The 23,694-nt window shown below is 42.7% G+C and overlaps 1 protein-coding gene across 1 annotated transcript; it reads right to left on the reverse strand.

Moving 5' to 3' along the window:
* Window positions 1-2,299: 2,299 nt before the first annotated feature.
* On the reverse strand, window positions 2,300-8,082 carry SLITRK5 (SLIT and NTRK like family member 5; the record flags this gene model as incomplete). Its single annotated transcript, XM_084279121.1, has 2 exons — window positions 7,855-8,082; window positions 2,300-5,196 (listed from the first exon to the last, which is right to left on the reverse strand). Exon 2 carries the CDS (start codon window positions 5,186-5,188, stop codon window positions 2,300-2,302), a length of 2,889 nt encoding a protein of 962 aa, XP_084135247.1. The 5' UTR covers window positions 5,189-5,196; window positions 7,855-8,082.
* Window positions 8,083-23,694: the final 15,612 nt, after the last annotated feature.

A 23,694-nucleotide genomic window follows, 5' to 3' on the forward strand; every position in this document is an offset into this window, starting at 1 on the left:
TTCTTTTTTTTTCCCCCTTTTGCTTTTGCTCAGTGTGGGTGGCACAGAGGGAAGAACACATGCCAACAAAACATTTATCTTGAATTCCAACAGACCGGTTATATAGCTTTGTTTTTGTAGAAAGTGACAGATTGTACATGGATAGGAAAAGCAGAACAGAACAGAGCCCTTTTGTGATAAAAAATGCACTAGTGAGCAACTCTGCAAACAATACCGAACACGACAACCTAATGAAGAAAGATGAAACCACATATGAAGTATCACTTACCCTGTTCCATATATTAAAAGAATACTTCGGTAAGGAAACAAAACGTAAATATAAAACTATCCTGTTGAGTATGTTGGTGAAACATGTATCCATCCCTGTGTTGCTCTCTGACCCATGTTATGTATGCTGGTAATTACCATATGCCATGTTTTGAAAATAGAGAACACATTATGTTTTGCCTAAAAATGTTAGATCTTTATGATGAGCCATAATTGCCAGTAAAGTGAATCCAACGTACAAACAGATGATTTTGGCAAGAAATTTTAAACTTCAGATACTCATTACTTCATGATCTTGCATTTGAAATATTTATCAAGTGTTTATTCAGAAACTATTAAAAAATCACATGTGCTGGGATACATATGAGACATCGGTTGTCCCATCTTACAGTGATGCTGTGTTTATATCCTTGCCATTGCCTGCTGCCCAAAGGGGTAAAGACATTTTATATAAATGTGTACAGTCCATCATTTGGTCTTTCAAGATGCCAGTAAACGTGGATCTGTACAAGTGCAATTGTACTTGACTAAACAATCAGAAACTGGCTACAACAGTTGTAAAATCATTTTTTGGTTAATTAATAAAAAAGAAAGAAAAAAGGGAAAAAAATAGAAGTGACAAATCAAAAATGAGACATATTTTTTTCCTGCTAAAATGAATGCCTTCTACACATCCCTCACTAGTTTGCCCAACCAGATGCCTGAGCTGGAGGTTGCTGAAAGGTACATTTTTAAATAGAGAAACAAGGTGGGTTTGTTGTTTTTTTTTTTTTCCTCTTGTGATCAGATTTTATGTCTTAGATTGTCTATTAGGATTTGGTCGTAATTGGCATTATCTGTAATGAATTAAAAGGTCCTTCTGGTACTACATCAGCTTTGGGAAAAAAAAAGCTCTCAATGTAGTGCAACACTTTAAAGCAATCTGCAGACTTTGGACCCCATCCTGAAAAAAAAGACATCATCCCAGTAGTTTTTCTTGTAAGAATGGTTCTGTATCCTCTGTCCTAATCTTCTGGGCGTTTGAGTAACTTTGCTCAACGAGTGAGTCTATGGGACCACACACATTGGCAAAGTTGCTCACATGGTTGTTCTTAAGTGCCTGCTGGATGAAGGCCTAAACTGGGACTTCTTCCACAAGTTAAACTATACTCGAGTAAGAGTTTGCAGGATTAGGCCCTAAAATAGTGAAGGAAAGAGAAATGCTAATGTGCATATAAAAATAGGTGCTACAATAAAATATTTTTTTTATATTTCATCAATAAGTTATTTTCACTAACCAGTTATGGATCATATATCTCTGCACTCTTTAATGATTTGTCCACATCTACAGTGATCCTTTTAAAGATCATAATATATTTTTTTTTTAATTCAAAAGTCCAGAAAGCATACAAACACATCCTTAAAAAAAGGAAACCTTGTATTAAAGTCGGGGTGTGCTAATCTCTCCATAAAAGCCATTTAAACTCACCCATGGCTAAAAGGGGGAAATGTGCGCTGTACTCTTCAACCAGAAAGAAAAGAAAATTAAACGATGTCTGTGCAAGAAAATAGAAATTAAAATAAAATAAAATAAATGACCGTGACTTTTGTACTTGTAACCTGAATATGACCTGACAAGACCCTCCTGCCACCTTCCCCAAGCACACATGGACACACACACACAATGTCAGCGTTGTGTCCAATTTATACAATAGGTGGTTCCCTGCTTCCAAACACAGTAAAAGAAAAATCCACAAACAAACAAACAAAAAGCAACCAAAAAAAACCCAAACCCTGGAAACAAAATAAACAGCACACCCTTTAAGAATCATTCCCCGAAGCTGAAAAATCCTGTGCCAAGGCACTTCACCCTACAATAAAATGAATTAAAGGGCGAAAAAAAAGGAGGAGGGGGCAAGGTGGGGAGGGGGGAGGTCAGCATTTACGTTTCTTTGTTTTGCGTGTGGTTGTTAAATACAAATACTCTAGAGAAGGAGCTGCTGTGGCTGGCGGGGGGGCCGGGGGGGAGGGCGGGGGAAAGGGGGGCTGTTTCTCAGAACTGGCTGAATGTGGTCTGTTTTTCCAGCACTTCGAGGTAGTCCGGCTCTGCGTTTAGTTTTGCTTTTAGCTCCAGGTACTCGTTCCTGTTGGGCTCTACATAGACAGTACTAGGGGGACTGTAGAGCACCGTCTCCCGGAGTCTGCCGTCCCCCGGCCCCGGGTGCAAGTACTGGTGGGCACGCCTAAGGTCATAGTTGGGGGAGTAGGTGTAGGCGGCGGGGAGCTTGGGGTAGTCGGGAAGGGTGGAGCCGGGTGTGCCCAGCGTGGAGGAGGAGGAGTGTTTGTCGGGCTCCAAAATGCCCCTGTAAAAGCGATCGGCGTCTTGCACCGGAGAGAGCAGCTCTTCCCGCGGCTCGATGGTGCTCACGCTGTACGCGGGGCTGCGCACGGGCGCATCCTCCCCGCCGGGCGCCGCCGGCGGCGGGGGCGGCGGGGCCGGCGGCGCTCCCCCCCCGGGTTGCAGGGGGTGGCTGCTGTAGGTGACCTTGAGCTCGTGGAGGTCTTTGTAATCCTCGCCCGCGTTGCCCTCCCGGGAGCGGTAGATGGGGTTTTTGCACATGTGGCCCAGGGGGTGCGGGATGTACTCGTAGACGTGGCCGGCGGGGGTCTTCACTTTGGGAAGGGCCGCGCCGCTCCCGCTCCCGCCGCCGCCGCCGCCGCGGTGGGGCGGGTGCTGCTGGAGGTGGGGGTGGTGGTGATGGGGGTGGTGGCCGCCGCTGTAGACGCTGTACTGCATGTTGAAGGAGCTCACGTCGGAGTTGTTGGCGCTGGCGTGGTCCCCCTGGCCCTTCTTGCGCCGCTTCATCACCAGGACGAAGAGCCCCGCCGCCACGAAGACGGACATGATGAAGACAAGCAGCAGACTGAGGATCAGCACCGAGAGCGGCACCGAGGAGCTGCCGCCGCCGGCGCCACCCGCGGGCGCGGAGCCGCCCGCCGCCGCCGTGCCGTTGAGGCGCACGGTGGAGGAGGAAGGGGTGGTCCTGGCCGGCAGCTGCCCCGGGGACGGCGTGGGCGTGGAGACGACGATGTCCGAGTAGTCCGGGCACAGCAGCTCCGCCCGGACGGCCCGCATGTCGCTCTGGGCGAACTTCTTAGGGGACTCGCAGATAACCTGGTCCACCAGGACACCGGTGTTGAGCTGCTCCAGCCACAGCTTCATGCCCACCACGTCGCACGTGCAGTCCCAGGGGTTCTCGTGCAGGTCGATCTGCAGCAGGGATTTCAGCTGGTCCAGCACCCCGCTCACCGGCAGGTAGGAGAAGTGGTTGCTCCGCAGGCTCAGCCTGTAGAGAGACAGACCAGAAAAAATGTTCCCCGGCAAAGACCTTAGCAGATTGTTGTTCAAAAACAAGAGCTGAAGGTTGGGGACAGGTTCAAAGGTGCCTGCCTCTATCTCCCGGATGACGTTGTACTGCAGGAACAGGTACTGCAGGCTTTGCAGCCCATAGAACAGCTCCGGACTCAGCCGCTCGATCCGGTTCCCATTCAGGTACAGCCTTCGCAAATTGGTTAAATCCCCAAAAGCCCGGTCCTGAATGACCGAGATCCGATTATTGCCTAGATGCAGCAAATCCAGCCCAGTGGCATCCACAAAATCTGCCCTGCGTACCAGAGCAATGTAGTTTTCCGTTAGATACATCTTCTTAGGATTGTAAGGTTTGGGTTGCAGTTCAGAGATGCTTTCGATCTTCCTCTCCTGACAATTGACATTGAGGCCCAGGTCAGAAATCTGCAAGTTGCAAGTGCAGGCAGTGGGGCACTCCAAAGGCACCGGAGATTTGGTCTGGTAAGCAATGCTGGGGCCATAGTTGCTGTATCCCAGATCTTTTGAGGGCAGGCGTGAGGTTGGGCGCACCCTTGTCTTGTTGGGTTGGCGGGTCCCTTTGGGGGGCTTCAAGGGGGATTTGTAAACAGCTGAGGAAGAAGTGGCCACGGAGTTGACAGAGGCCGGGGTAGTGTGGAAATACCCCGTGGTGCTCAGTGGTGTCTGCGGTCTCATCTCATAATCCGAGATGAGCCTCCTGGGGCAAAGCTCCTGTTTGGAGACTTCATCCAAGTCTCGACCATGTAAGCGGAAAGGGGTCTCACAAACCACGTCTCCCACCAGAGCAGAGTAGGAGATACTGTCCAGCCAATCCTTTAGAGCAATCAACTCACAAGAGCAATTCCAGGGGTTTTCCTCCAGCTGCAGCTCTACCACTTTATCCATGTGCTGCAAAAGGCCCACATAGGGCAAGAGCTTCAGCCGGTTACCCCTCAGGTCCAGGTGAGTTAAGGGCACAAAACGGAAAAGGTTGTTGGGCAAACTGGAGAGGAGGTTATCATTGAGAATCAGCACCTGCAGCAAATGCAGCTTGCTGAAGGCATTGGGTTCGATGACACTAATATAATTATAATCGACCTGTAGGTATTCCAAACTCTCTAGCCCAAGGAAAGTGTCATCCCGTAAAAGTTCCAGCTTGTTATTGTTCAGGTGCAGCCTCCTTAAACCTCTCAGACCATGAAAGGCCCCGGTTTCGATGTCTTGTATGTCGTTGCTCCCCAGATGCAAAATTGAAGCCCCCGTGTAATTGACAAACTGGTTCGGGTACAGCCTGTTCAAAAGGTTCCCCGACAGCAAGAGGTGGTAGACAGGGAACCTTGGTGGACTGATCTCAAAAAGGCTGATGATCCCTCTGTTTTCACAGCTCACTGTTAAGATGCTGTCCTTCTCCTCACAAGGACACGCATTATCACAGATTTCCCCATAATATTCGATGCTTTCTGCCCACGAAAGGACTAGCGATGTTACAGCAAACGCGATCGTCTGCAGCATCCAGATATGCATTTTTTTGTTGAGGTCCTGTTCCAAAGTTACTGTAGAGCAGCAAGCGTACATTTTATTTCCTGCAAGGATAAGGAGAAAAAAGAAAAAAAGAAAAAAAAAAAAAAGAAAGCAGCATAATCGCATAGCCCCGTAACATCTAAAATGGACACAAAGTTTATGCGTGTATCTTCAGTGGGGTAGAGAATGGGATTGTTAATCAACCTCCCAAAAAAAAAAACAACCCACAAACCACCCTCTTGTCACTTCTAATTCCCACACTTTTGAAAACTGGATGACATGCATTGATTAGAAGGTTGATGGGCAACTCCTAGCGAGTCAAATGCCTGCGGTGTTTAAAAAGGTGAGGTCACAGTAGGAATTGTTCTGGTTCTGTTCTTGTGGGGTGCATTTCAGTGCCTCCTTGGATTTCTTTTTCACGACCAGCCCCATAAATATACATAAAATGGCTGTCAGTTCTGTTTCACGGTTCTAATTTAAGAGAAAAGAAGCACCATTTTACGAGGTTTCCCACCTCCCCTATTACCCAGCTCCCCCTTCCCTTCAGAACCTCCCCAGTGAACAGCGCACCAAGGTCTTCCCCTCCTTCTACCTTGATTTTTAACCTGTGGTGGAAATGCCATGGTAGGAATCCAAAGAGGGAGGGGGGAAAAAAAAAAATCTAAAAAAATCTCAGTGCTGAAAACAGCAGCTTAATTCGGCAGAGAGAATACTGATACATTCTCCACATCACACATTTCTTAAAACTCTTTTATGATTTTTTTTTCCTCTCCTTTCCTATCTATACATTTACAAAGCACACACCCACCCACACAGGCACGCACACACACACACACACACACGCACACACAGATGACTTTTGTGGAGGAATTCTTCAGTAATGAGATTAAATATGTTAACCTCCTACTTCAGTGCACTTAACAGCTCTCTTCAGGGAGAGAAATGTTGCATCTTTACACAAGTAAATCATTTTAATTGATCCTCCACCACCACCCCCCCCGTTATATACAATATAACAGAGATGACTATCAAGCAGAGGTCTTCAGCTTTCACACACACACACACACATACACACATATACACACTCTTGCACTTAAAGGAAATGTTTTAACCACTCACCCAAAATTTGTGAAAAATGCAAAGCATGCGGATCATCTTCGGAGCCTCAGCCATATCTGACATACCGCTTATTCCCAACGTTCTGCAAAACTAGCCTGGTAGAAGTGGAGAGATCTAAATAGGTCTCATGGAAATATCTCATCGCCAACACTCCAAGCATCAGAGTTACTGATTATAAGCAGCAATGGCTGTCAGTACTCTTCATCTTTTAGGGGAGAAGACACCCAGGCTGATTAAAAGCCAAGGGGGGGTGGAAGGGAAACCCTACCATTGACCTACGTCAGTAATTTAATACCCAAATTTCACCTAGCTGGAAAGAAACCCAATTTCCACTCTTTCTTGCAGTCTTTCTGACTCCTTGGCTGGCTTTCTTCTACTTCTACTAGTCTAAAAGAAATACAGATAGGGAAAATAAATGCACTGTGTGTCGGTAAGGGAATAATAACATATTATCCAGGCTTAAATGCTGGGATCCTGAAGCAGGCTTGCATTTTGTATTGTCCACCTCAGAGCTTCAATCCTCCTGACACAACTCTGGTTTGCAGGAATGCATCCTGAAAACTGGGAAGTCTCAGTACTGCAAGACATCTCCTGTGGCATCAGGTTCAAGGCTGCAAACCTAGCACTTGCAGCAAAGGCAGTCATGCAGCAAGAAATCGGAAGTCTCGGCGAATCTCCCTCTAATTCTGACCAGACGTCAACTGGATCGGGATTACTCAAAGCAAAAGGCTTCACTGCATAAAGGCAGCAGAAATCTTACTCAAAGGCATGTATCTAGCATATTCTTTCTCAGCTCGATCAGATCCATTCATCCATTAACCAACAGTTCTTCAGACGGGGAGAAAAAAAAAAAAAAGAAAAAAAAAAATTGAAATCCTGCCCGGTCAGTGTTAAACTCCCAGGCATTTTACAACTTTAATTCAATTATGGTTAGTAAAGGAGGAAAATACAATATTGCCCCCCTCCTCCTCCTCCTCCTTTTTTTTTCCCCCTTTCCCTGAAAAAAAAAAATTAATAATAAAAATGGGGGGGGGGGGGGGATGGGAGGCAAAGAAAATAAAGTTGTAGCTGGCTGTATGCAAGGTTGCAATCCCGCCCTGGAAACCCCTCTGTGATGACTGCGTGCTGCTGTTCGCCAGCTCCCTACAGAGGTTCAGATGGGGGGGGTGGGGGGGGAGGGGGTGCTGGGGGTGGAGGGGGGGGGGAGGGGAGGGGAGAAAAGGGAAGGGATTGCATCGGGATTTTTCTTGTGTGTGTGGTTTTTCTCCCCGAAGAGTTCAACCCTTAGATTACCGCACTGCATATCCGGCTCGAAGCAGCTTTCAGTACCGCCGACAGCAGCAGCAAAGCAAGCGGCCCCAGCCGGACACTGCCACCCAACTGAGCAGCACCCAGAGTGGGGAGAAATGCCTTGCCGGGAGGGGGGGTGTGTGTGTGGGGGACACGGGACGGGGGAGGCGTTGGGGTGGAAAGCAACAGCAACGAAAGACCCGGCGGCGAAGGAGGAAGGGGGAGGTTTGGGGGGGGGGGGGGGGAGAGAAAGGGAGGAAGGAAAGAGAAGGGGGGGGGGCGCGAGAAAAAAAGTCAACCCCGGTACTTACTTCGCCCGAAACCTCCGGGGCCCAAGCATGGTGGCAACCCATGAAGATGCCCGACCCCGCTACGCGGGCGCTGCGCGGAGCCGCCGGGGCGGCGGCGGCGGCGAGAATCGCAGCAGCCGGGGAGGCTCGGCGCGGAGCGCGCACAAACACCCCCCGCACGCAGGCGGCGCCGAGACACCAGCGCTCGCACAGGGGCGCACACACACTCACACACTCACACTCACACACACACACAGGCACGCTCACTCACACACGCTCACACACACACTCACACGCACACGCGTGCACAGGCGCGCGCGCACAGAGTCTCCTCTCACACACTCCCTCGCGCGCGCGCGCGCGCGGGGGGGGGGGGGGCGCGCGGCCCCGCACGCGCACTCCGGCGCGCGCCCTAACGGCGGGGGCGGCCAGCGGAGCCCCCGCGCTCTCCCCGCCGCCGCTGAGCGCAGCGGGAAGGGGGGAGCGGGGCGGGGGGGGGGGGGGAGGGGGGAAGAAGGGGGTGGCGGTGGGAAGGCGATGGGAGGGGAGCGGGGGCGGGGCGGCGGCGGGCTGAGTGGGGCGGGGGTTGGGGGGGGGGTGCGGGGAGGAGAGAGGCGGCGGAGGGGGGAGTTTTTTGGGGGGGCGGGTGGGTGGCGAAGGAGGCGGAAGGGAGGGGGCCGCGTGGGGAGGGCCCGCGGTCCGGAGCGGCGCGGGGGATGTCCCCGGCTGACGGCGCGGCGGGGCGGGGGGCCCCGCTCGGCGCCGCGCACCCCGCACGAACAGGCACACACCGCACACGCGCGGGCACACACATGCCGGTACGAGCGCCGCGCTCCCGCCCCCGCCACACCCCCCCACCCCACGCACCGCGGGGCTGTACTCACACTTTGCCCGGCCAACTTTCCCCGCGCTCCGCCGCCTCCCCGGGCACCGCTCCCGCTCTCCCTCCACACCCTCGGGCCGTAGTCCCGGGACCCGGCGGCCTGCGCGGCAGCGGAGCCGCCCTGGTCCTCTCCCTGCAGCGCTCGCTGGCCATGGCTGGGCGGTGCGGTGCGGAGCGGGCGGCAGGAGCTGGTGGTGGGGCGGCAGCCGCCGCTGCTGCTCGCCCTGCGGGAGCTGCCGCTGCGTCCGCGGAGACCGCGGGGAATTGCGTGGTCGCGGTGAAAGTAAACGGCGAGTTTCGCTACACGCGTCCTCCCAAACCGGGGATGCGGGGTGTGTGTCGCGGTCGCTTGTTTTACCTTCTCCCGTCTGCCCACCCCAGCCACGGGGCGGAAAGGGTCGGGGGGATCGGAGGGGGGGAAACGCAGTAGCAACAGTTAAGCGAGTCCGGGGACACCCTACATCCCTGCCCGCCCGCTCTCCGAGGCAACAGGGCAGGCCGCGGTGCCGGCGGCGATCCCGGGCGCTCGGGGCGGCCACCGCCGCGGGGCTGTCTGGCCGCGGGGCTGCTGCCGCGGCTCGGTGCGGTGCCTCCTGCCGCCGCCAGGTGGCAGCGCAGGGCGGCGGATGGGCCGCGCTGCCCCAGCCGCGGGCACCCCGCAGGCCGCGGTGGTGATGGTGAAGGGGGGATGGGATGGGGAACCGGGACAGCGGCGTGCCGGGGCGCTGCGACGGGGAGAGACAGAGTGGGCGACGCCGTGCTGGCTCCTGCGATCTCGGCGTCGCCGGTTGAGAGAACTGCCGTTACTCCCTTTGCGAACGGAACACGGAGGGGCTTTATTTCGTAGCAGCGACGGTGGGGTTTGTGTTTCACTTGAGGTTTTAGTTTCCCAGGAAATTACTGTATCTGGCTGATCTTAAACAAAAGCCCCCAAAAAAGCCAATCCAATGATTTTTCCCTTAATTCTGTACATGCAGAGATAGGCGCGTATTCTCATCTGCATGTTCGGGGCTGTTCTGCGGTGCGAGCACCTCAGGCAGGTACTTCGCACAGAGGAAGGCACAGAGTGCCTCACACGTGTGCGGCACTAAGGCTGGAATCCAGCTGTAACTCCAGTGTGGTGCTAGGCACACTTCTGCCTTCGTGGGTTGTCTGGTGCAAGCCTCGATACTGAAGAGAGCACGGTGCCTGTGATGGGTGAATTCATCCCGTCCAGATCTCCAACAGGCCGCGGTCTACTTGTAACACCCTTGCATGCTAAATCTGGGGATGTAAAGGACCACATTGTTCTTAATGCCCAGCCTTGCCCGAAAGGTGTGTTCTCTTCGCCCATGTAAAAGGAGTGTGACTCAAATCCTCTTTCCTAGGCCTGAAGTACAGCAAGATCTGGTGCCTGGACGTAAGACAACTTTCTTATATAAACCAGGTAATATTCCTGACCTTGCAGAAGCTTTTGGAACATAGTGCTTCTGTTATGAAAGAATCTCTGACATTCCTGTTTTGATGCAGGAGCAATTAATCCAGTTGAAGGTTTTGAATGGCTTTAGATTGAATTCCAAGATACTACTTTTAGTCAGGAAAAGAACACCAAGCCACTTCCCCCCTGCCCCCACACATACACACTCTTTAAAGCTTTTCTAATATTCCACATGAAATATATGATAATGAAATACCCCCCCTCCCCCAGATAATAAATACGGATGTTTTACAGGCATTTCTTATGGCTTCACTATTTTTTAAAAACATTTATGTTTAGAATTAATTCTGTATTTTGAATATATGGGATTTTATGCATATATGCTTGCATTTTTAAGGCCTGTCATATTTATAGCATCTGTCTGTGTTTCTATGCTATTTTTCTGTCTGACACACAAAATTAGGCATACAGAAATGCTTTTTTATTCGTAAGAGAAGGATATTTTAAATAACCTTGGCAGCTAGGCTGAGCTTAACTCTTTCAATGACAATGTTTCAGAAAAGTTGACATTTCATAAACCTGAAATCCTTTTAAAAACTATTATGTAAAAGTCAGTATTGTACATATGTTTGAGTTTAATTATTCTGGCCCTGTGCTAATGAGATATTAAAAAGTATAATGAATAGAAAATCCGATTTAATAAAATCTTACTTTCATGTTGTTAGACTGCTAGATGATTTTAGTAGCACGCACGCTGTTCCATTCATTCTTGTTATGATTAACATTATATTTTTAGTAAAGTACCTTGAAGTTCTGTAGAGTTTTGCAGAATATTTACTTCGGTATACATGACTAGCATGAGAAGGCAAAGCTCTCTATTCCATGCTGAAATCAGTGAGGAATTAGACTCTGTTTGAATGGAGTCTACATAGTCTGAAAGTATTCCTTACAGTGAAAAGTTTTGTCTGAATGGTCATTATAAACTAGAATGAACTAGAATGGTCATTATAAACCTGAGCACACAAACATCAAATGATAAATGCTGCTAAATTTATGAGAAATAAAGAGGACTTTATTGCTACAGTGTGTTGCTTTTTGCTAATTTATCTTTCATCTGCCTTTCATTAAACCAGGATATCCTAAAAACCTTTTAAACTGAAATACTCAGGAGGGAAGTGGGAAGTAACTCGTACAATTCTCATATGGAATACAAATAGAGGGATGTGAATGAGGGTGGAACAACAGAAAAGATAGATAAGCAGAAGGATATGATAAATTCAATGGATTATATCTACAACAAATTGCAGCTGTACAAGTCTACTCCCTTCTTATAGCACTTTGATCAGTAAGAGTAGCAGGAACAGTTGATACGGAATGTGGAACCAGAGGTTATGGAACGTGGAGGTACCAAAGTCGTTAGTGAAATGTATTGAGACTGGTGGATGCACACTGTTTAGGAAGGACAAAAAGGCGGTTAAATAAATTCATATTAATGCACTAAAACCTGTTAAGAAGCAAAGACTGTTTAACATCAGTGCAGTAATGATGTTGAATTTGAGGGTGAAGATGAAACACTATCTGCTTGAATTAAAATTACTAAGAAAAGGATAGGAAAAAAGCTTCACAGGGATTTATACATATTTGATCTGGGAAAGCATGCCTAAAAGTGTGTGTGTGGGGGGTGGAACAAGAAAAAAATAATTGATACTGTGTGATTATGCAGATTTCTGTGATTTCTCACAGGCGAGTATCAGAAAAAAAAGTCAACCATTGATGTTAGGGTTGATACAAATTTGTACATGATATAGGATGGCTCCTTCTATGGAACAGGCATTGAGCAAGCAAGAGATGAGGATAACTTAGACTTAGTTTTAGTGAATGGTAGGATCTGCAGGAAAAAACTGATGATAGCAAATAATCTTAAATCTGGTGATTTTGAGTTTTTCCACTTCATGTGAAGCTCTAAGACAGGAAAAGGTGAAGGATCTCTAATTGCTGTCTCGTGTTTTAGAAAGGCAAACTGAGAAGCAAAAAAGTTTAGTGAGATACTCGAGTGTGACAAGCACCAGAATTAGAATTCAGATAAGGCATGATAATACTTTATGTTTAAAAACCACTATTGGATGTTTAGATTAAGGGAGAGGGGGAGAAACCAATGGGGATACAAAAGAATTCCTGGAAGGTAAAAACCTTAAGCAAGTTGTTAAGGGTAAGAATAAAACCTATAAAGAAACAAAGCGAGATACTGATTGGCAAGGAGAAATCTACATCAATAATTAGAAGATACAAGACCAAACTGAGAATGGTCCAAAATGTTGTTCAACCAAAATCTGCACAGAAAACTGAAACATAGTAAAAACTGAAGCATAGTAAAAACTTCTTGAGCCATGTAATAAAATGAGTATTTAAGAAGTGGGATGAACATTATGTAAATAGAGATACATAATGGAAGTAGGAATAGGGCAAGAGAAATTACATCAGCATCGTATCTGGTACTGTGTGGCACAAACATTTGGGCCAGAAAATTTCTGTCTTTGAGATGATGCAATCAGCACCTGAAATGCACACTCAGAAGTGAGCAATCTAGAACGTCCGAGAAGCTTTGACAAAGCGACAGTACATAGTGTTCAGGGGGGAGTTATCTAAATGGATGGCAGTTGTTGGTGGAATTTCTTGGTCAACAGTTTTGAGCCCAGCAGATGGGACAAGAAGACTTGTAATAACACACATATACATACATATTCACGTGTGTATATGCACACACATATACAGACATAGACATATATCTCTATATATGTATTTGTGTGTTGAGATATGTGTATATGTAAATACATATACAGTATATAAATATTTAATGTTACAATATTTTAACACAATAATATTTATAAATTTAATGTGTAATATTTTTTTGCCTGGATTGATAGGAATGATGTGAAATAGGACAATGCAATCTACAAAGTCATGAATGAAAACTTTTGCTACAAACTGGAAAGATTCAATTTCGTACAAGTTCTAAAAATCAGAAGGTAGTGGTCATTCAGGAAGTCACTGTGTATTTCCATTATAAAAGATGTACTGACATAAAGGGAAAAAAGAAATGTGATTCTATGATGTATTAGGTGGGAAGGCGTTAATACTGTTATAAATTAGGATGTGCTTTTTCACACGCTCCTCTTATGTATGGGTCTAGTTGTACCTTCAAGGAAGATCTTAACATGAAATTTAAAGATCAGAAAGAATCTAAGGTAATTAGTGCATGGAAAATATTTCTACAGAAGAGAGGGTTTTTTTGGTTTTATTTTTGTTTTGTTTTTTAAAAGGCATACATAGCCAAATAGCTATTGAAAGGCATGTGAATCCTTACAAATGCATTTTTAGTTAAATACTAAAAAAGAAAGACATTGAACCAAAGACTGATGTTGGCATGACATCAAGTACTGGTCTATTGATTATGTTTTAATGTGGCCAAAAACGTGAAGAATTTTATTGACCATCTGAGAAGTGAGATACCGGGGAGGTCTTCCAAATAGGTAATGAGGCCAATAAACTAAAGTTGTTTTAAGGTGGGACTTACAGAGAATATTGTGTAATTGAATGGGACTTTTCCTGTTAGGAAGGGGACATTTGTGTGAGCTGAGGAGGAAAGGGCTTTCTTTTTGAAAAAGATGTAATATGGTTGTTCTGCATTTACACTGTATCTGTTCTCTGCCTCAGGGCTTACTGCAGGCTCTCAGGTCAGGAAGGATGTTTTTCTCCCCTCGTATAATTTAGGTTCTGAGTTATGTTAATTTTTCACTTTCTTTTGTTCTCCTTTGTAAAATGGGACATGTTTTAATTCCTAGAACATTCTGCAAACAATTTCTAGCATATTTCCTCTCACTGCAGACACTTCAGTCGACAATTGGCAGTACCCTCGTTCCCCTTCCTCCTCCCTTTTTTCTTTTTCCCCAAGGAGCATTAGAGGCCTGTCTTTTCATCTTAACTTCAAAATTAAAGGTTTTGAGTCACTATTGGAAACTGGCTAGTACTATCCAGAGCAAAAGTTCATTTATTTTTCCTGCATGTCTAGTATATGGTTACTTGTGAGGATGTAGAAATTTGCATAGTCCCTTCCAGCTCTATGTTCCTATTACTACTTGTTACAAAAATCATATTAAAACTCAGTCCATTGTCCTAAAAATACTAGCCAAACTTTGGGATTTTCCAATAGGACATGTAATGGATTAAGCACAATATGGGAACAATAAATCTCTAAAAATTTCCTAAATTGTTCTGTGATTATACATTAGATCTGACTTCTCATCTCTCTTATCTCCTTGCTATACTTAGGATTACCATATGATTACTATTATATTATGTCAAATATGTTTAATATTAGGTATCTAAATCTATCCATAATAACTGAAATAAAAGGATTCTGATTTAATATGGATCTGAACACTTCCTCTGGGGTAGCATGTTAAGGTTTTTTTCTGATGGAAATTGATAGGAATTATACAGAGTTTTATTCATATTCTCACACACAGGGGTAACCCTAAGGTACAAACATATTAAGTTATTCTTTTCTTTCTGCTTTAATTTTCTTACAGTAAGTAAAACAGAAGAAACTAGAAGAATTACCGAGTGTTTTCTGCCTTAATGGTTAAGACATTCAATAGAAGGAGCTGGGTTATTTTTTCTACTCCAGATTACTTAGAAATTTGAATAAGGTGTGTATACTATCCCTGAGACATAGAGATTGATCTATCTTGTTCCTGCTCACTGTGTGGGAGTTAACGCATCCCACGAGAATGTCTGTTGAGTTGCACCTCACAAAAAAAACCAAACAGGGGCAATTGAAAATCAGGGATTATGTATAAATAAGTCTTCCAAGTGACTCAGTAGTAACAGCACTAATGTGATTCTCAATGTCTATTAAAAAAACCGAAACCCAAATTAAAAACCAAACCAAACCAACAAACAAACAAAAACATAGGAAAAGACCCTGTCTAGTTCAATGTTATTGGCAATGAAATATGCAGCGAGGAATGTGCTTCCTTGGGGCACATGAAAGTACCCAGCGAGAACTTTTGGCAGTCTCAGTGGTTTCTGAATACTGGATCTGGGCCCTGTAAATCATAAGTAGGAGCGTGTATATGTTTTTGTAAACTTAGCCCTCTGTGACTGCAAGTGGATACCACTGCTTCGCTTTATGTTTTATGTCAATAATTTTGCCTGCGAATACTTCTTCGCTTTTTTGGAAGTGTTATTGAAGACAACCTATTTATAAAAAAATAATAATAACAACAAAGTCAATCCTCAGCTTGCTTTCTAAAAAAAAAAAAACCCAAACAGGTCCAGTCTTACGGATTTCTATGCTGTATGTTTACACATAGGTTTACAAAGATAGTACATGCTAGTTGCACATATTTACGTAGCCGCATTCACTTAGTAACACAGAATAGGAGAGCAGGATGATTCCTGATGAGATAGTTTAGTCCTTATCTGGGATAAATACGAAGCCTAATTTGCACGGTGCTAACTTCAAACCAATCTGATATTTAGCCATTCTGCCTAACAGGCTCTATAACAATGCCATGTTGCATTAAAAGCTCAGGGATTTTTAAAATTTTTATTATTTATTTATTTGTTTGTTTATTTATCTTTTGCTCTTGTAAGCAAGTGGGTTGACTCCAGACGAAGCACTGACACCATAACTGTGAGCTGAAGCCTCCCTGCTTCCGGGCATTCCTCGTGATTTGGGTTTCGTGCCACTGGTGACTCCTCCAGGTCTGTCTGACTGGGGGAGTTTCCCCCATCCGATTCCACTAGGTGTCCCCATACGCACCTGTGTGCGGGGAAGTGCGCAATGAGGCGTGCGCTGACCTGCCAAGGAAGGGGAAGGGACATCGCGCCGGAGGGGTGAAGAGAAAAAAAAACAACCCCAAAACATGATGCCAAACTCACCTAGTGATTTTTTTAAGAGTTCTAACAACTGTCTTGCACATTATGAGAACGTATTAATAGTTGCACGATCGCCTTGTGGGATATCCAAGACAAACTTTTTTTAGACAACTGGATATTTAATGTGCTCATAGTGGTTTTGGTGTTGTGCAGGTATGTAGATAAAGTCTGGAAAAAGTGTCAGTTTAAGTTTTCTGTTTGGCAAATTTATTGCAATTTTTAAATTGTTCATGCAGTTTTCTGTCAAAATGGATTTTGAGATAGTACACTCTTTTACTTAATTATATATGCTTGAGAGAGATGAAGAAACTTGTGCTGTTACAAGCTTTTCTAGAACATCCTGATAAAGGGCATGTTAAAAAAATTAAAGGCCTTTAATGGGTTGTACAGCCGTCTAACCCTTAAACCTAATGTTTAAGTAGGTCACTGAATTATAGCATAATTCTTTTCATAATCAAGTTGTTATTAAATATTATGCAAACTTAGTTCTAATGGGCATTTTTAATCAAAGCAGCAATTAAGACATTGGAGTTTTGAAAATAATAATAAAAAATAATGATGTATAAGACTGGGAGCTGGATTGTACTGATAGTGTCTGGAAAATGTGAGCTCTTGAGCAGTGCCTTCTTTTTTTTTTTTTTTTAATACAGACCTTTAATTAAAAACAAACAGACAATATTTTGTTCTTCTCAATACTTTTTAAAACATAACTGCAGAGAAGCTGCTTTTCTGAACCTGCATGCCGTACTCCTGAAACAGTAATTCTGAGTTTACTTGTTTTGAACTTGCAGAGACTGGTAATTTTTGTTTGGAAATGACAGTGCTGTCAGACATTTTAGTGCAGGGCATTTGTATCACACATGGTCTAAGAATTTGGGAGAAAGGAAGGAGGTTTTGATTTAAAGGTATTTAGTAACAACATAAATTTGTTGGAATGTCTCTACTGGTTTTAAGAGAGTCACGGTTTTGATTTAAAATCTGAGTCCAGTCTTTTAACCCAAAGGTGAGAGAGTTACAAGTCCACTGCACTGAAGAGTCACAAATTGATGAATTCATTCATGAACCATAGCTTGTTATTCTTAGCCAGCTTTGTTTATTTCATGTTACTGGTTCTTTTTTGGAAGTAAACTGATTGAAGGTGAAAGTGAAAGCAACTTGTATCAAGACAGCTATGATAATCTCATGTTTGATTTGGATTTTCACTTGTCTATTTTAAATTAAATTTAAATCTAGATATATCTGGCTATTTGATGAGACCTACTGTTGGTTGTTTGTGTCTCAAGAAGCTGTGAGACAAATATATTATAAAACTGAAAATCCACCTTTAAAGGTATTGTGGTGTGGTCCCGTATTCTTTGAACTATGGACTGGAATAATGCTATTTTAATCAACTTTATTGATTACAGTTTTTATGGTAATTGTTGATTACAGTTTTAGTGGTAATACATAAAAAGAAAAGTAGTATGTAAGGACTGGCCTTTGCTTTATTTACTCTTAACTTTATAATTGCTGTAACTGATAACCAACTCAAATTCCTGTACAATAGGCAACGTAAAGAAGAGGGCTGCTGCTTTACCATTCAAAATGAAGAAATAGAACACAATTTGTGAGCCAGGGATTTTAACCATTATTAAAGACCAGTAGAAAACACAAATAAGAATCTGTGGTTTATTATCAATAAAATAACTGAATACCAGTGTTTTATTAGTTTACCAATGAAGGTACTAGTTAAAGTGAAAAACAATAGTGATGTATGTAAGAAAATCTTCTTTATTGCATATATATATAAATTATACGGATATCTTGCAGGTCACTAAAAATGTAATACACTGAAAAAAAAGAAAAGAAAGTCATAACTATATGATACACCTTAGCTAAGAGTATCAAAATGCCCTGAAAACATTAAGTCTTATTCTATCATTTAGTTATAACACACCCTACACCCCTCCATACCCTCTGTCAAAAAAAAAAAATATGGAACTACAGGCTTCAGAGGAAAAAATTGCTGATGAGAGGTTGTAACAGTGGTAACAAATTAATTACTCAATGGAGCTATCAGCTCTAGATTTCTGTACTTGTCTCTGTGGAACATGAACATCATACAGAGATTAAGTATAAAGCCACATGGTATTTTGCTATGTTTATCGATACTGTAGTGATACCTCATAGTTACAAATGACATCCAGATTCTCTGTTAGAGCTATGTAATGACATAGTCTTGATACATGCTGCATTATTACAGCTTGTGACCCAGAGAAAAATCAGTCGGAGTGAGAGTGCCAGTCCTCTTGAAATCCAGTAGTAAATGAATAGTGTGAAGTTACTTAACTGTACTTGGCTACCTGGAAATGTGCAGCCAAAGTAGAAAAAGCAGATGAAGGAGAGGTGAAAGGAAATATCATCCCCTGTCTTCATTTCTGGGACTAAAGCAAAATGAGATCAGTTAACTGAAATGTTGCATATGGAATACTTCAATGAATGAATTCAATTCATTTCTCAGAGCTTCCTCTCCAATATCTCATCCGGAAAATGATTCCAACTCTTAATACAGTAATATGTTGGAAACGTTTAATGTCTTTTTATGTCGTGCTTCAATCCATTTTTTAATGCAAATGTATTTCTGAAATGGATGGCAACAGAAAAGTTTAATAAATAAGAGTATCAGTACCTAAATCATGAGGTCTGTCTCGCCTAAGATAAACTTTAGCACTTTGAAGCCTGTGTAGGATTTGTGAGCTTCAAGCTTTGTTAGGAAGCTGTCTTCCTTTACAAAACGTTGCCTACTTCTGAAATGCATCTATGCAGTGCTAAATGAAATTAATTCCTTCCACTTGAACAATTTCTCAGCTGTTGTAGGAAAGGCAAGAGATATTTTACTTAGCTTTATAAAATAGAACATACTTCTTAAAGGAAGACAGGTACCATGTTTCAAAATAGTCTTGTTAGGCAACCATGCACGGTTTCTAAATCTGGGCCAATTAATTTTTAACTCTGTCCTATAGATAATGATGTATGATGAGCATCTTCAGTGGATGATTCTACTTATGTGACCTGAAGTCTGCTCTAAATGCATGTTCTTCTCCACTGATCGTGGGGACATAATGCATTTAACTTGGTGTCTGAGCTGATACCTAAAATCAATTCTGCTAAATGCATACTTTTTGGATGGTCAGTCCGTATATTAAAACTAGAGATAGCTAAATAAAACTGTAAAGAGATTAAAATAAAGATTTTATAGGTTATATGATCTCTAGTTTTATTGATTGGGTGGGACTTCTTGGGAAATGCAGAGCTACTAGTTGTGAGGCAGATATTGTATCAAAATTCAGAATTGCATTAGGACAAGTATTTATAAACTTAATATTGCAGAAAACACCTTAAATTCTCTTCCCAAAAAACAGTTCATATGGTTACTAGCAACTGCACATTAAAGCTTCTTTATGACTAAGTTTATTTTATGCAGTTATATCCATAATAATATGTGGGTATTTGTTCGTTATTCTGTTACATTGATGTGGATGAACATATGGGTTTTGAAACATTGCTGTTAACATTAATGATACAATAGCAGACCTGTGTAGCCAGAAGTGGGGATGTTTGTTTGTTTCCCTTTTTTCTGTTATACGTGGATTAAAATGTCATGTGGATGCCATAATAAGAAATCAATTTCCTTGCTTTGTGGTTATGTTTTCTTATCATAGCAATTATTATTTAGTCAGCAAATTGCCTTTAATGAAAAGAGTTTTCTGTTAATTTATATTTTATTTTCTTTCATTACATATTCTATTGTTCTCAATAATATTTTATATCTGCATTTTGTGTTTGCATACAGTTAATAGAGCTCAGTGAGTCAATAGAGCTCACATCCAAGATAAAACATAATAAGTGTCTTTGCTATGCTGAAAGAAAACTATAAAATCCCACCAAAATGCTGTCATCAGTCTCGCCAATGAAATTTTCAGATTTGGCTAGATATCCAGAATAGCAACTGCCACATGGTTTATCAATAATGACTGGTGACTGCCACATAATTCAATTTTATACACTAACACCCAAAATGCTACTATAAAACATAACATGATTTATTTTCTATTGCTGCTTTTGACAAAAACTTATGTGTCCCATATGTATTTTGACTCCAGTTTTTTAGCTGGAGTAACCTAGCACTCTCAAGAAAAATCTTCCGACCCTTGTAGGTACTACTAATATGTAGTCATTTATCATATGCTGCTGCTTACATCATTGTAAGGATCATCTGGCTCAGAGTTCCACAAACTGGTTTTGGCAATGTCAGCCAGCAGGCGACTCATGAGGGGTTGTAAAGTGACTCAGCCTTGGATTGCCTTGAGGCCTCATCTCAGCAAAGGCAGCCCATGTAGAGCTGTGTAGATGGCTCAGACTTGAGTTGTCCTGCAAAATGAGACTAAATGGTGAACAGAAACCTGGGTTGAGCCTTGGAATTGTTTCAGCAAACAATAGGCCCTATTGAGCTCTCTAGCAGTAAGATAAAGGCCAGCCAGAGGGTCTACAATGCAAAGATATGCAACAGATAGTGCATAAAATAAGGGGGATCACTGTTAATGACAAACATAGAAGGTGGCATTGTCCACTAGGACACAGTCCTGCCCACTGACATGTACATCAGACAAAAAATGAAATAAAACCCCCTTGGATTCAGTTTAACATGGGGGAGCTACTTTTCCAACTCTGCGAGGAGCTCTTCCCCCTTGGCCAGGATGCTGGCTAAAGTAACATACTGAGAGCCCTTACCAGAGAGATGGGTAAGTGAATATTTGCTATGCTTTTAGTTTGTAGTCTCAGGTGATTAACTAACATGCATGTGGTATTAGTGCGCTTGTGATAGTGTGTTCTGTGAATCTGCTGTGAGTGTAATAATGAACCTTGTGAATTGCCTGCGGGTGGTAACAGTGAGTGACCTGACTCTGTTGCTGGTGATAATGCTGCATGCCGTGACTGTTGTGTTGGCAGTGGTGTATTTTGTGACTCTCTTGTGGTTGTAGTAAGTGTAGTCGTACTTCCAAACAGCAGTAGTGCATTTCTCCACTGTATTCACGAAACCTGCAGTAGTGACGTACTGAATGCATGTGGTTCAAAAATTAATTATCCTTATTTTTATTTTTAAAACCCTGCACTTGAGTGTCTTCCCATCACAATCATACTCTTTCAAAGAAAGAGTGTATTTTAACTATCATATCTATTACTTACATAGACTAAGAAGTAATAAATATTTTTAATAGTTTGTGTCATGGATTCATGTTAGATTATCATATAGTTTTTGAATAGTAAAACAATAATCTCTTATGTTTATTTAACACATACTATTTTGACGATCCTCCATCTGGTTTCAGGGTTTTTTTTTAATCTTTATTAAATTTCAGTCATGATTTGTGAAAAATGATTAATACTTTCTGATTGTGAGGAACAACCATATCACTGCAATTTATTTATATTTTATTTTTCTAATCAAATTATCTCTGTGTTTTATTGCAGTTTCCTATGTTACGTAAATCTTTGTTTCATTCTGAAACAAATGCTGACCTTATGGGTAGGATTTCACTGCACTGATACTATTAGTCCCGAAAATGGAAGCGCTGGCAACAAATTGTGTTAGTGGAGAGATTTCACTTTTCATTTTAGGACTTCTCCGTAAAAAAATCTGTATTTTTACTCTTTCAAAGAAGTTGTAATAGGTGACATTTACCCCATTTCCCAAATCCTGTCCATGATAATATGCCCCACACATGTGCAGATTAAGATTTAAACCTCAACAACCTGTAGGTTCCTCAGTCACAAGTTTGTTCCTTTTTCTGAATTCTATTTTGCAGAATATGATGCCCGCAAAAGTTATTTATTGCCTTGAATATTCTTCCACTATGGATAGAGTCTTTTCAATAGTTTTCATGAATGAAATTGTTAGTTAAAACTGTTAACTTAAAGACTGGCAAATCTTTAAAGAGTATTTCCTTTGACATCTAACATCTACATTGGATTATTACTTAATTGGCACCTGAGAAAGTGCATCACATGGTGTTTATTATCATTATTTACTCTCTCTTATTTACATAAGTTTCAGTAGAAAGTTGTTGATAGCAACAGATTACACAATTAAAACTTATGTGAACTAAAAAATATATTAAATAATAACTTGAGTTAAACCCGTGGATAAATTCAGGGACTTCCATACTAAAAGGGAGCTGAAATGGACTTCCAGTAAACTGGAATATAGTTACAAACAATTCTGCTCAGAAAAGTCCTTCTGTGACATTTAACCCTGAAGAGGCCAGAAATCACTCCTGTGGGACACAAGTTGCTCTTACTGGGAAAATTAAAGTACAGCAAATAGGTACTGGAACCTGTTTTAACAGAGGCTTATTTTGTCTAGGCTGCCTCTGTACTGAAACAGGTGTTAAAAGCCTCCTTAAGAACTGATTCACTCTCTGAAGATAGCTGTTTCTTTTAGTTGACTATGTCCCCTTGCCTCGCAGGGAAAGTAGGGGTCTAAGATAATTTAAAGGCCCATTTCAGTATTGAAAGCTCGACGGGAGAAGCTCAAGTTCAAGAATCTATTTTTGGCTATGCCAGAGCTCTCTAAAAATGAGTAAGTATCCATGTTCCTAACCTCAGTTTCAGAAACTAAGAGAAGTAGCTTACATGAGAAATCTACACTATTATGTTACGTTTTTTAAAGAGTAGTAATGAGAGCTTGAGTTCATGTCTGTGTGAAGTCTTTAATCATAAAACAGATGAATTAAAAATTCTGAGAGACAAAAGATTCTAATGCAGACAAAAATATGTTTGACTGAGTCAGAGTTCTAACAGAAATTTTTATTATTTATCTGTATCAAAATGTTCCTTGATGTGATATAAAATTCAGTACAAGCTCGTTCAAGAGTTAATAAGACTTGCATCAGCTCTTCATATCTCTGAAGAGAAAAACAGTGCACATGAGAAATTCACACTTGGTTGCTGAGGTGTTGTGGGTCTTAAAAGCAGCTGATGACTTCAAATCTCTTCACTGCTCAGCTCAGTTTTCTGACCTGCTAACTTTTCTGCAGTCCATTTGGTTTTGGAGCATGAAAAATCAGAAGCCATCTCTTGTCTAATACTTTAAAAAAAGCTTTTTAGCATGAGTGGCATTCTATAATTTAATGTAACATCTACATCCTGCACAGAAAAGTGCAGGGAGCTTTCCTTGTGATATCCTTCAACATATGTTCCAACGAAAAACATAATTGTCATTATAATGCTTATACTAGATCAGAGAGTGATGCCTCCTCTCCCCGGCCTTAACATTATGACTCAACACACCTGACTCGTCCTGACCTCAGCCATCAAAAACTTAACCAGATAATGGTGCTTATAATGACATAACACCAGATAAGGCACTTACACTGATACTGAGGGTGCTTCAAATACTTAATGTTAGGTTAACTCTACATTTTTATCAGGTACAAAACTGGTTGGTTTGTTTGTGTTTTGAAAAACCATTAAAACCAGCTGCCATGTGAAGGCATTGACCTTAGGAGGCTGAGACAGGTAAGCTGGCTGGACAGCTGAGCGCAGACAGTTGTGGTGAATGGAGTAAAATGCAGCTGGC

Source organism: Gallinula chloropus, assembly GCF_964237585.1.
Source record: "Gallinula chloropus genome assembly, chromosome: 1".
NCBI lineage: Eukaryota > Metazoa > Chordata > Aves > Gruiformes > Rallidae > Gallinula > Gallinula chloropus.